This window comes from Lacerta agilis, chromosome 1, assembly GCF_009819535.1.
Source record: "Lacerta agilis isolate rLacAgi1 chromosome 1, rLacAgi1.pri, whole genome shotgun sequence".
NCBI lineage: Eukaryota > Metazoa > Chordata > Lepidosauria > Squamata > Lacertidae > Lacerta > Lacerta agilis.
In genome coordinates this window covers 22,055,385-22,069,913 of record NC_046312.1, presented here as the reverse complement: position 1 = coordinate 22,069,913, position 14,529 = coordinate 22,055,385, and the positions used below count along the sequence as shown (strand labels likewise).

Genomic DNA, 14,529 nt, shown 5'->3' with positions numbered 1-14,529 from the left:
AAAAGCATCAATTCTTCAGCAATCAGTCTTCTTTATGGTCCAGCTCTCACTTCCGTACATTACTACTGGGAAAACCATAGCTGCCTTGTCGTGGTGAAGGGGCTTGAATTACTCAGGGAAGCTATGAACAGGTCAAGATCAGTATATAAGAACAGTGTTTAGAGAAAAGTTCCGTACTTTTCCATGTAGTAGACGAGGTGTTTTTTGTTTTTTTACTCCAAAATAATGTTTGAAATCAGGGGTCATCTTATACACGGGTAGTGAAGAGGGGGGACGGGCGATTGGTTGCAGCCGTAAGGAGGAACTGTTGAGCGGCCATGGGGTGGGTGATTGTTAGAAAGTTATATCTGGAAAGGGTAATCTGGACACATACCTGTATATGAACTGTGGTGCTGTTGAGTGATCATTTTGAATATTGGTGTGAGGGGCAATAAGAGAACTCAAGTTAATGTAGTTTCATCCTGCGTACCACCCACCCAGCTCCAACTTGTAAAAAAACAGCAACAACCTGTATGAATAATCTAGGATGCTTTTAGATGTTGGAATTCGCACACTGCTTAAAGCAGAGGTGGGGGAAATTGTCCCTCCCATCACTCCTAGCCATTGGCCATGCTGGCTGGAGCTGATGGAAGTTCAAATACAGCATATCTGGTAGTCCACAGGATCCCCATCACTGGCTTAAAGGTTGCACTGAAAGTAATTCAGTAGCAAAAAACAAAACAACTGAGGAGGTTATGTATTGTTACCTCTGTTTCACAAAGGCGTGCTTTTTTTGGGGGGGGGAGCCACAACTGTATGGTTCCCGGTGTAAAATGCATCTGAGAGCAAAGAAAAAAGAGAGGAGGAGAAAGAAATCGCTACTTATTAAAAAGCACTGTGGATTTCTATGTATATAACACGGAAACAGTATTTTCAGTTTTGGTATTTCATTCCATGTAGTTTTAAGAAGCCTTAAAGGGGGGGGGGCACCCTTTAAATTTCTCTAGAGTACAGGTGAGAAATTATGACAGCAGTAGAATTTTTAACAGCTCAAGCATCAGTCAAAGTGAGGGGACATATCTCTTCAGGGAGCCAGGTCACTTGTCAGAGTGGTGTGTTCATAGTTGAAACACTGGATGAATTTCCAGCATTTGTGGATCAAGTTTTGGGACTCAGCAGGGATTCCTGCAGCTCCCGGGAATAAACTGAGGAGCCTGCTCAACCATTCAGAACCATACAAAACAGCCAAGGAAGAGGAAAAGGGGCGCCTGATGCCTGCCTCTTTAAAAAACACCGGCTTCCCAGCAGCATGGCGTGCAATTTTAGCACCAAGTTCTTCTATTTAAAAGCTTCTTCGGTATATTGTATTTGATGCGACAAATTAGCTCCCAAGCATTAAGTTTTATTCCCAGGGGGCCCAGCTGTTCTCCTTACTCACCTGAATGGCGGTGTGGGCGCAGCATATTAGTGGGCTACATAAAGTTGGTGGGGACTGCAAACGCTTTAGGAAATGTGCTGAAAACATTCTGAAGCATCTCAGGGAAACGCTCTGCAGCTAAAGCAGCAACATGTAATCCAGTGAAGACAAACACCGTACGGGAAAGGGAGGGTGTCAGAAAGACAACTGGCAACCATTTTCATCCTACCAGACTCAGAATAATTGCTTTTTGTCCTGTTCTAAACATTAGGGAGGTATATTCAGGCCAACAATAGGAGAGGAGGAGTATGCCCAAATCATGTTCTACCTGCATCACCTGAATTTCATGGTATTTGCACCTTTAGCTTTGGTCCCACCTACTTTTGCAGGTTAACAATGGCAAATCTCCACTTTCCAGGGCACAGCATTTTATAGGTTAAAGGGGGAGTCTGGGCACCTGTTCTTGTTTTTTGGAACTGGAGACTGCTACAGGTGCATGGAGGCTTCTGTAAATGTGGAACATCACTAAGGCTAGCACTCTTCCCAAGATTAAATCCTGTTAAATATGCATAGTTCCCTGCATCTAATGTGTGAACCAGCTGAAGCTGGAATAAATTAAATGTATCACTTGACAAGTACCACTTCAAACAATTGCAGGAGATGGTCATAATTCGCATCACAAATTAAATCCAGGGTGATGTTTTTCTATTTTATTTTAGGACCTTTTCAATCAGTTTGTTTTCGGTTTGTGTTTGAAAATCCTCCAAACTCCACTGAGTATTAACCAGAGCATGTTGGTTAAACTATAAAAATTCAAAAGCATCTAAAAGCTAGGTGCCCATTCTGTAATATTTCCCTTTCTTATCACATACATTTGTAAGTAATGTCCAGCACAAAAAGTGGGGAGGGACGTAGCTGACTCAAAAGAATATTGTGCTGGAGAATTGTGTTCTGTTTCAGTTATCATAGGTCATGCAGAACATGAATAAACCGGGATGTGAAGGCAAGCAGATTTTTTTTTACTGTGCTTTACCGTACAGAAGCAGATACTGAAAAGATAAGCACTAATGACTTTGGAGCAACTGACTTCAAATTGTCCAGGGCAGGGGAAATTTCTTCAGCCCAAGAGGTACATTCTCTCATGGGCAACCTTCCAGTGATGGGTTGGACCAGAGGCAAAAGTGGGCAGAGCAACTGATGTAGAGTAGACCACATTCACCTAGAGGTTTCTGTGCAAAGGTAAAGGTAAAGGACCCCTGGACACTTAAGTCTAGTCAAAGGCGACTATGGAGTTGTGGCGTTCATCTCGCTTTCAGGCCGAGGGAGCCTGTGTTTGTCCACAGACAGCTTTCCAGGTCATGTGGCCAGCAGGACTAAACCGCTTCTGGCTCAATGGAACACCGTGACAGAATCCAGAGCGCACTGAAACACCGTTTACCTTCCTGCCTCAGCAGTACCTATTTATCTACTTGCACTGGCGTGCTTTCAAACTGCTAGGTTGGCAGGACCGAGCAACGGGCGCTCACCCCGTTGCGGAGATTCGAACCACCGACCTTCTGATCAGCAAGCCCTAGGCTCAGTGGTTTAGACCACAGCACCGCCTGTGTCCCCAAGCACACATCTTTCTTTGCTCTTATTTAATGCAAGGACAGTAACAGTAAGCTGGCTGGCTCTGGGTTTGTTGCAGATGCAAGAAAGAGGGAAATTTAACCCATCTATTCTATACAAACAATTTAGAGTTCCAAGTCACCACTAATGGAAGACTACTGTATTTGATTTTTAGACTTGGACATGATAGAAAAAGGAGGAACATTTGTCAAGATTTTTTTCATGAAATGAAAACATGGTTTACAGATATAGTTTTATTTATTTATTATCCAGTTCTTGCTCCAAGGAGTTCAAAATTTGAGGGTTGTTTTGTTTTTTAATCAGGTGGTGTATAAATTTTATGAAATAAATAAGGCAGTATACATCACATTATTATTATTATTATTATTATTATTATTATTATTTATCACTTATTTTTGTTTATTAGATTTTTAGCTCTTCTTCTGGGCAGCTTCTCACAAAACCCATATAGTGAGCTTTATAAGAAAGTGAGTATTGAACCCTTTATCTTCAAAGTTTTGATCCAACATTCGAACCAAACTGGATTTCAGTGCCTTGGGTTCAAACCTAGGCCGCTGGGTGTCGTATTAGGAAGATAATGTAGTTGTTTGTTAACATCCAAATACAGAGTTAATATGTAGCTGTTCCACTGATGAAATTTTCTGCTTGAATCTGCAGGAAAACCTAGAACTAATTTATTCCTCAAAGTTGAAATCAAAACTAAATATCTCCATATTCATATGATGTTGCTGTCTGACAGAAATACAGTAATGCAAATATAATTGCCTTCCAATTACTCTGACTGGGTGTTTGAATTTTGTTGCATCCAATTAGAGCTAGTGTTCAACAGACGTCAAATAACTTGTGATTAAGATAAGGGGGGATGCTGCTGCGCATGTTACCAATAATTTCTCAGTTGGTTTTATATCTGCTGTAAGCAATAAGGCAAGGGTCACAATTTCAAACCTGGCACCCACAAGTGTCCTGGTTACCCACACAGGTTTTCACTGGTGCCACGGAAAAGGTTCCCCAGACTGAGTTTTCATTTAAAAAAAGAAGCAAGTCTGTGTCCCTGCTAGAAAGAAAGTTATGGGACAAAATGTGTGGGTAACTTCTAAGCAATTTATGTGAAATGAGGAATGAGTGTGATGTAGACACACACACACACACACCTGAGGAATGCTCCCAGTTACATAGCAACACTGTGTGTGTGATCAGTATTCTGTGATCTCCACAATCAAAACATAGCTGACTTCCTATGGTTAGCATAAATCTGTCAGAGGTGGTTGTCTCACTCATTTTGTGTGATGCCACATTCTCCATCGTAGCTGTTTTGTGGCTGGCATCCCCAGAGCTCTCCCAGAATTTGAAATGTGGCCACCAGACGCAAAATGTTGGCGACCCCTGTTCTAAGGGGTGGTGATTTTTCCTCCTGGGGAAACTATTTGTGCAAACAACCCAGTTATATTTTCTTTAGATCAGGTGTTCCCAAACTGATCTGTGGCTCACCAATGTTCCATGAGCTTCATTCAAGTGGTCCATGGCACGTCTGTAAAAATACAGTTAAAAATCATGCAGCAACTAGCACAGCTGTAATGGGCAAAAAAATCCTTAAGTCTTCCACCAAGATCCTCGGCAAATTTTAAGAGATCCTTGGGGAACAAAGTTTGGGGGTGACTATTGCTTTGGATCATATTAGAATGTCTAGGCCTTGGGTGGGGGGCTGTCGGTTTAGCCAAGGAAAAAATCTTAGGTAGTATGCTCTGAGATCTACGGGTACAGGGTGGTATACAAATTTAATAAATAAACAAACAGCTAGTAGTAGTAATGGCTATGTTCTGCCTCAACTATTGGAGGTATCGTGCCTCTGAATATCAGTTGCTGGGACTCACAAGTGGGGAGAATGCTGTTGCTTGTTGGCTTCCCATGGGCATCTGGTTGGTCACTGTGAGACCAGGATACTGACTAGATGGGCCATTGGCCTGATCCAGCAGTGTTGTTGCTATGTTATGAGGCCACAGAACAATGTGATGGCTGTGGTATGATCACAGCACAGTCATATTCCATGCCAGTCAAAGTGAATAGATGCTATGATGGCCACACCAAAAGTCCCTACTGCCTGCATCCAGACATAATGTCAATATCTGAGAAGCCATGGCCTAGGGGACTTGTTGACTCAGTTAGGTTTTAGAGGTTATTATCTAACGGCTGTTACCCTGTAGAAACAAGCGCTGAAACTTCAAAAGTCTTTGTCAACTATTCTTGGTTATTCACAGCTTACTGTGTTGCTGTACAAATGTGAACTTCCCTTTCTGGTTTATACATGATCATTTGGCCAGAACTAAGAGGGGTGGATGCAAGAGTATTAAGGGGTTAAAGTGAGTTCAGAGTTTCATTTTTTACAGCCTAGTCATTTAAGGCATTTTATAAATCATCGGTATCTTAAGAGCAGCATCGTGCATTGTTTATAAACGAGATTGTTATTCTCTTGATAATAACAAACATGTCTTAATATGCTGTGTTTGAAGTTTTCATCTGTTTTTAGTTTATTGTAGATTTTAATTATTATTTTTTATTTTTTTATTTGTTTAGTTGATAATTTGAATGTTTGAAGGGTTTTTTGAAAACCACCCTGAGGGTCTATTTACAATCAAGCAGTATTTTCATATTGTTACAGAGCATACATGCACATATGTATTAGAGAAAAAATACCTATTCTGAAAGATGACTCTACATATGATCTCTGTTAATTCATATGGGAATAGCCTTCTATACAACTGTTTCAAGGCGATGAAAACAGCAAAAACAACAACAGTTAACAGATATATTTAAAACAATAAAACCGTACAAAATAGCCACTCCTGGCCAAGAACAGATGGGAAATTTCCCCTGTCCTCATGCGTTACCAACTGAGCTACCAAGGTGGATAATAATAATAATGCATTTTATGTTAACATTTTTATGTTAACATTTTAGTGTTGTATTTAATTTCTGCTGTGTTTTTTTGGAGAGATTTTTGTTCTGGGACAGGCTATAAGCAAACAGTCTATCAGAACACTGCAGGAGCAACTGTATGCCTGGAAGTCATATACAGGCATCCCCAAACTCGGCCCTCCAGCTGTTTTGGGACTACAACTCCCATCATCCCTAGCTAACAGGGCCAGTGGTCAGGGATGATGGGAGTTGTAGTCCCAAAACAGTTGGAGGGCCGAGTTTGGGGATGCCTGGTCATATATGTAATCCAGTCTTAAATCAAAGACTGAGCTCTCCATGGTCCTGATTCTTGGCTGCCTAATCTATACTTCCTACACCTGCCCACAACACCCCTCTGGGCTCTTGCTGGAATGTTATATGGTGCTTTAAACTTGAAATGTAATGTGTTCCATGCGTGTTCTGAAACATACATTAGAGACATTCCTAACACTCCTTTCGAACATGTAATATGTTTTTAATCAAAGAATTTGGGGAAATTGAGTTATTGAGTGGTACACTGCACAATTAATTTTGGAAAGGAAGTGTTTGGATAAATTGTTGTATTTTCAGATGTTGGAGTATTTTCCTGGCTTGCTATGTGCCACATAATTAATGCAGTATTTTAATAACTAATTTATAAAGCCAGACACGAGCAAAAATATTTTGTCTTTCTAATTTTTGATAAAATACGGCTTTGCTCTCCACTAGTGAGCTAGATAAACAAACTACAGCTTCTTTGGAGGAAGCCATGACTGTTTAAAGTAGCATCATGGTGCTTTAAATATGTGGTGTGTGACTGTGGCCTTATCTGGCAAATAACAAAGCAAGCAAGGAAGGAGAGTTTTGCCCATGTGGATGTGAACTAGTGCAAATGTGCTCATTTTTCTCTGAAAATGAGCACAGATTAGCAGTAATGGTTCTGTAAATGAGAAAAGGAAGGCTGTCTTCAGTTCATCATACTTGAGCCCATCGTCAAGCACCTGAGACTTTTTAGCATCCTGTATTTCCATTTCTCTGTGCTGACAGAATATTCTGATAAAGAAGCAGAGATGTTTAATTCAGTGCGGGTGATGTTTCGTATGTTACTTCTAACAGGCATATTTTGCTTAATCAAGCGAAAGTGTATCCGGTTGTTTACATGTTTGTTTGTTTGTGTGCATGCATCATTTAAATTGAAGTCTTTTAAAAATAGCCCAGTTATTAAAAAGTGAGTGCAGTGTTCCTTTGTGTAAGAACAAAGACAAAGAAACAACTGCGCCACACAGTCATGCAGATCCACCACGAGGAGAAATGGAAATGAAGTGGAATAATTACGTTCCGACCCTGTGATTCTGGTGTTTCTCAAAGGCTATCAAGTCCAACCTCCCTGGCACATGCAGGAAATCCACTGAGACACAAAATAGTTCGGTGTGGGAAAGCTTGATGCTGGGTGAATGTTCTTATGAAACAGATCTGCTCCTCTTTTTGCCAAGCAGGATGTTCACAGGGTCATTTCCTTGTAATGGGAGAGCATTGTCTTGCCATATCTGTTGCTGTACAGGTTTCCAAGCAGAGCACAGAATCATAAAATCATAGAGTTGGAAGGGACCACAAGGGTCATCTAGTTCAACCCCCTGCAATGCATTTGCACATTGTTAAAACTTGATTGTTGCTAGAGAATGTAAGATGTTCATTTTCCTCATATGCAGTAGAGCAGGCTTCCTCAAACTCAGCCCTCCAGATGTTTTTGGCCTACAACTCCCATGATCCCTAGCTAGCAGGACCAGTGGTCAGGGATGATGGGAATTGTAGTCTCAAAACATCTGGAGGGCCGAGTTTGAAGAAGCCTGTGGTAAAGCCACAAAAATACTATGGTGTCAGACATCCCTGGGAAGAGAGATTGACTGTTAAACCACTTTGGGATTGTAGCTCTGAGAGGAAGGGGGAGTCCCCATGCTCCTTTAACCAACATAACACTCAGCTTTTTTAGCCAACCCAGGGTTTTTAGAAGCAATTTTACTGCTAAAGCAGGCAATGTACTTGCTGGTGATGCTTAAGGTTCCAGAAATATAATACTTTTGCCCCAGTTTCAGCCAAATCCAGCTAAACCTTCTGACTCTGGCCTAATTCAGATTTGAAGGCTGAGACACCCAAAAGATAATAACAGCCTTTAAGGAAAACTGCAGCTTTTCTACATTAAGTCCATGATCACCAGTCAGCTGTCCCATTCACAATACTTGAGACAGTAAAAAAACCATAACATTTAGTGCCTGTGCTATCTGCACATTTGACCTGTTCATTCTTCATAGGAAAGCGGAATTGGGGAGGGAGGTAATTTTGAAATTTTTGAAGGGGCTTTCCAGCTACTATCAAGTTAGTTCTCCCAATTAAATGGAATGCTTCTAAGAAGATAGAGAGCAATCAAGGTGCTGCAACAAAACACAACCCCTGCCTTGCACTGGCATAAAAATGATTTACTTAATTATATTTCCGTCCTGTCTTTCCTCCAAGGAGCCCAATGTGGTTCATGGTTCTCCCTTTTCTTTTCTCATCCTCACAACAACCCTATGAGGTAGGTTAGGCTGAGAGACAATGACTCGTCCAAGCTCACTCAGTGAGCTTTGTGGTCCATTGGGGATTTGAACCCTGGTCTCCCAGCTCCTAGTCCAACACATTAACCACAACACCACAGTGGCTCTATGCTTCATTGCCCACCAAAAATAATGAAGATACAAATTACCAGAATAAAACTGAGTGTAATAATATAAGTTGTGGTACTGTCATGTGTATCTAATTCCTATATTAATCTAGGGATTTGTTTATTTTTGGCTAACAACACAGAACTCAAATACACTTTGCTTAGCATATTACACACCCACATGAACATTGCTGTAATTAATGGAGCACAGGAACCCTTGCCAAGAGAGACCACAGACAAGGGCTCAAAGGAAACTGTTAACACTCTTAAATGTACAGGACGAAGACATCATGTTGCAATAAGGGATGTGCTTTTTGGTGAATATCATCTACTGCCTTGTTAGTTTAGCAAAAAGAGTAGGAGGCGATGACTTGGATAAAGCTCTGTGAAAATAAAGGGAGTCTAGCACTCTGTCCTCCCCAAATTACAGACTTTCAGGGTGGCAAAATGTAAGATAAACTATAACTGTCTCTTAGTATCATTATGCTCTTTTCTCTACCAATGAGGGCCTCAGTTTTGTGAAGTCCCATGTCAGTTTCTAACCTCAAAGTTGAGGGCTTGGGACACTGTGTTCTATTTCTAGGGGAAAAAAAGAGGGGGGAATCTTATTTTCTTATGCTGGGGAGGAAACAAAAAATGGCCAGCAAGCATTTGGAAGCAGCCAAGGTAAAAAGAAGCAGCAACCCCAGGAGGAGCTACTAAGTCTCCTTGATATAAATGACAGCCTATCAAGCAACTGTACTAGACTGAAGCAGATTTATCGCACAAACTCGACCTAAATCCAAATGCTCTGACTGAATTGAAGTCCAAGGCTGCAAATCTAAAGTTACTAGGAGTGAACTGAAACAAATGTCTACACATAGTTTAGGTTGATCTGAGAGAGTCCGGTTGCCTCTGATTGATTGCTTGGTTTTCACATTTATATGCTGTTATTTTGGCCCTGCCAGATATTTAAATCAACAATAAATATTCCAAAGCCTGATTCATCAAACTTAGTAGCTTCAGTCAATCCTCACAAAACAACCACAGCAAGCAGCTTCAACAATAAATATGGGTAAATATATAGGTAAAGGTAAAGGGACCCCTGACCATTAGGTCCAGTCGTGTCCGACTCTGGGGTTGCGGCGCTCATCTCGCTTTATAGGCCAATGGAGCCGGCGTTTGTCCGCAGACAGCTTCCGGGTCATGTGGCCAGCATGACAAAGCCGCTTCTGGCGAACCAGAGCAGCGCACGGAAACGCCGTTTACCTTCCCGCCGGAGCGGTCCCTATTTATCTACTTGCACTTTGACGTGCTTTCGAACTGCTAGGTGGGCAGGAGCTGGGACCGAGCAACGGGAGCTCACCCCGTAGCAGGGATTTGAACTGCCAACCTTCTGATCGGCAAGCCCTAGACTCTGTGGTTTAACCCACAGCGCCACCTGGGTCCCTATATAAATATATAACTGTTGCCAAATATCCGAATAAATCGTGTGTGTGTGTTTTCTTCTCCTTAAAGGGCACAAGCCTAGCAAGTCTGCCTCAAGAGACAATTCACAGTAGAAAAGATACTACTGCTTACAGCTATCCATTTTACTTTAGGTACTACAGGTATGCCACCACATTCAGATGCATAGAACACAGGAAGTTACCCTGTACTGCGTCAAACCATTGGTTCAACTACCTGACTGTTGCCTAATTTAGGGGTAGCCAACACAGTGCCCTCCAGATGTTATTGGACTACAACTTGCATCAGCCCCAGCCAACATTCAGGGGTGGTGGCGGTTATAGTCACAAAACATCTGGAGAGAACCAGATGTTCTCTCCTGGTCTAATCTGACCAACAGAGGTTTTCCAGGATTTCAGACGAGTCCCATCCCTACCTGGAAAAGTCAGGGGTCGAACCGGGGGGAGGGGCGGCTTTTGCACAACTGTTAACTGTGTGAGGGAGTACACACCATTAGGGCTTTTAGAACCCCTCTTGGGGGAACTATGGGGTCTGTTTTTGTTTTGTTTTAAATTATAGTGGAATGGATAAGTTAAGGGGATCATGCCATTCCACCCACCCTCCAAATAGTGTCCATCTTTCCTAGAAGGATGGAGAAGACCAGCAGGTAACTTAATAAAATGGGAAGAAACAGTACGAGCAATTTAGATAAATGTGTCATTTAAAGTTAATCTCTAAATTCCACAAGAATAGGAGGAGATGGATCCCAGTAAGTCAACCATCCACAAATGAATGACTAGAGCCTCTCGGATCTTGTTGGCGCTACCCAACTCCAATTTACAGCTCACCCATGAACTCACTGGATGCCATTGGGCAAACCACACTTTTTCAGACCCAGCCGCCCATCTGCGAAACGGAGATAATACCCTTTGCAGGGCTGTTGTAACAAATACTAGATCAAGTTTATGAAGCACTCAAGAGCGTTACATGGATGATTATGATGACTCCTACCTGTTACTGAGATCACATCTAAAGATGATGACGATGATTTATTAAATGTGTATACTGCCCTATTCCCACAGGTTTCAGCACAACATGAAATCACAAAATACATACACAAAATACATAAATAAAGATTCTTACGTTAAAATGCCTATTTTTAGATTTCCTTTCCCTTTTGCCTGTTACTCTGTGCCGCTGAGAAATTTTGCCCATGTGACACTTCCCTGTTGTTTTTGTCTTCCAGGTTTTGGCATGACTACACCTGCCACTGTCACAGGCAAGCTTTTCCTGATATTCTATGGCCTTATAGGCTGTGCAGGGACCATTTTGTTCTTCAACTTGTTCCTGGAGCGCCTGATCACCATCATAGCCTATGTCATGAAGTCCTGCCGTGAGAGGCAACTGAGGCGGAGGGGGGGCCTTGCCCAAGACAGCCATCACACTCCTGGGACTGCCGAAGTGGACAGCTTGGCAGGATGGAAGCCGTCCGTATATTACGTCATGCTTATCTTGTGCATTGCGTCCATCATTGTTTCCTGTTGTGCCTCTGCTCTGTACTCTCCCATGGAAGGGTGGACTTACTTGGACTCTCTTTATTTTTGCTTTGTGGCCTTCAGCACCATTGGTTTTGGCGACCTGGTGAGTGGCCAGAACACCCACTATGAGAACCGAGGCCTTTACCAATTTGGCAATTTCCTGTTCGTACTCATGGGGGTGTGTTGCATCTACTCCCTCTTTAACGTGATCTCCATCGTCATCAAACAGTCTGTGAATTGGATATTAAGGAAACTGGACAGCACGTGCCATAGATGTCAAAGAAAACTCTTCCGGTCGCGAAGGAATGTTGTGGTGCCGGGAGTTGCCCGGAACCAACGCAACATATCCATCGAGTCGGATGGTGTCCTCGAGAGTGAGGCAGATGGGCGCAGGCTGTCCGGCGAGATGATCTCAATGAAAGACCTATTAGCGTCCAACAAAGTGTCACTGGCCATCATGCAAAAACAGTTGTCCGACAGTGCCAATGGCTGCCCGAGAGCAAGCATCGCTTCTAGACAAAATGGTTTTGCTGGCGGTGTAGGCGCTTTGGGCATTATGAACAACAGGCTGGCAGAGACAAGTACAGATAGAGACATCCACGCTGGGAGGGGATCATTGGGTAACAGATAATGAAGGGTCAAAAGTTGTCACAGAGACAGAGCTAACTGAGCGGGCCAACTTTTGAGAAGAGGTGTCTTTAGTGTTGTTGCTGGCAGTCCGGACCTCTTGCATTTTGCACTGTGCCACATATCCACCCTTGCCCTGCAGACCCTGCCAAAGAACATCCGAGTGGTGTCATGTAGTATAGCTGCAATTAACAAGCTTCTTCAGCATGTATTTAAGTTTAGGTCTGAGTTAGGAGCAAGGGGAAATGGAGAAAAACCATGCATATTTGTTGCTCCCTTTGTTTTGGCTGGCACCTCAGTCCTGTAAATGCTCAGAAGAGCAAGCAGTTAAAAGTTGCAGTAGTAGTCCCAATCCAGAGATATTGTGCACTAGAAAGTGCAGTACAACTGTGTGTGTCAGAAGGTGCAGGAAGCAACCACATAGGTGGATAGCTGAATAGCCCAGCAGTGACTCATCTGTGGTTTTCAGTTGCTGTTGGACTCCAGTTCCCATCAGCCCCAGCCGATCCCCGTGGTCAGGGATGATGGGAGTTGTAGTCCATCAATATCTGGAGAACACCAGGTTAGCCCCCACCCCACCAAAATAGCCACTTGCCTTTGATTTGACTAGTGAACAGTCATTTGCTACTGGGTCCAAGAGTGGCTAGCCCACCTGAGTAGTGTGCTCCAGCATAGCAAAAGCCTTGTGAATTTGGAGGTGGAAAGTGGATCTCTTCTCCCTCAGCTGCGCAGATCATTTATCTTTCTGCATGCGTTGGAATCCTACACCGTGTGGCATGTGCGGAAGACATAATCAGGAGATCTGCATGCAGTGGCATCATGTGGGTTTGTGTGCAAAAAAAAAGTTGTATTGCACATTTTAGGATCAGTGCTATTTATCTAGAAAAAGAGGTGCCAGAACTCACCATTATCATCTCCCTCGTTCTCTTGGAATGTCAATGGTGCCCACCTGAGAGGTGCCAGAACTGAGTTCTGGCTGAAAAAAGAGCCCTGTTTAGGATCACATGTATCTGATAGCAAAACTTTGCCTTGCAAGGAAAGATATGTGCCTATGTGTCTTTCATTGTGAGGCAAAGTTCTGCCCTCAGACACACTAGATTACAGTGGTACCTCGGGTTACAGACGCTTCAGGTTACAGATGCTTCAGGTTACAGACACTTCAGGTTACAGACAATTCAGGTTACAGACTCCACTAACCCAGAAATAGTACCTCAGGTTAAGAACTTTGCTTCAGGATGAGAACAGAAATCGTGCGGTGGCAGCACGAGGCCCGATTAGCTAAAGTGGTACCTCAGGTTAAGAACGGACCTCCAGAACAAATTAAGTTCTCAACCCGAGGTACCACTGTAAATTTAAGTTAAATCCCATAGAGTCACCAGGCACCCTGGTTTCAAAATGCAAGTGCTCCTATTATGAAACTTGATCCATTGCTGCTATCACTACCATCAATAGATCTCTGCAAAAAGGTGACTATCCCAAAATCTACAAAAGGGGTGGTAAAATGGAAAAGCATGGAAATGATCGAGCGCAAACATGTGTCAAAATAATTTCATAGACTTGCTGTTTACAATCAAGCCAAAATATAATGTGCCACTGGGAAGGAACAGGAGAAACGTAACACCAAGATTTTATTATCTAGGCTGTAGCTCTATAACTTTATAAGACCATGAGTTTGGGAAACAGAAAAGTTTCAATCTGGAGAAGAGATGCTAGCAGAGGTCATTTGGGAACCATATTAAGGCCTGCTTTACGAAAACATTTTTATTAATAACCACAGGAAGAATGTGGGAGTGTGCTGTTGGAACCTGAACATGACCCTAACTTAGAAGGTACTGTAATACTCCAAAGGACTGAGAAATTATGCAGGACTAATTGGATGGCCTCATGAATTGAAATGATAGAAATGGAATGAAAATGAGCATTGCAAAATGTGCCATGTATTTGGAAGCAAACAATAAAATAAGTTTGTTACCTGCCGAATTAGTAGTTGAAAACAACCTGCAGAGAAAATAATTTCAGGATATTGGTTGATCACAAAATGGCAATCAGCCACCAACATGACACAGAATGGCAAGTATAATGCTTAGAAATATTGGGTGAAAAATAATAATAGTATAGAGCACTTTTAGTATAAGGCCTTGATTTTTTCCTCTGTGAGGAATACAACCTATCCATTAAAACAGTTAAAACTTTCTTCTTCTTCTTCTTCTTCTTCTTCTTCTTCTTCTTCTTCTTCTTCTTCGTACCCCACCCTTCTGACTGGGTTGCCCCAGCCACTCTACGTG

At 42.5% G+C, this 14,529-nt stretch overlaps 1 protein-coding gene across 1 annotated transcript in view; it reads left to right on the top strand.

Annotated features, from left to right (window-relative positions):
* The window catches only part of KCNK13 (potassium two pore domain channel subfamily K member 13), a 50,286-nt gene extending 37,661 nt beyond the window's left edge, over window positions 1–12,625 (top strand). Inside the window, exon 2 of the mRNA XM_033141298.1 lies at window positions 11,326–12,625. Within this exon, the coding sequence (XP_032997189.1) occupies window positions 11,326–12,248 (923 nt within the window). The 3' untranslated portion in view covers window positions 12,249–12,625. The remainder of the gene's footprint in view (window positions 1–11,325) is intronic.
* Window positions 12,626–14,529: the final 1,904 nt, after the last annotated feature.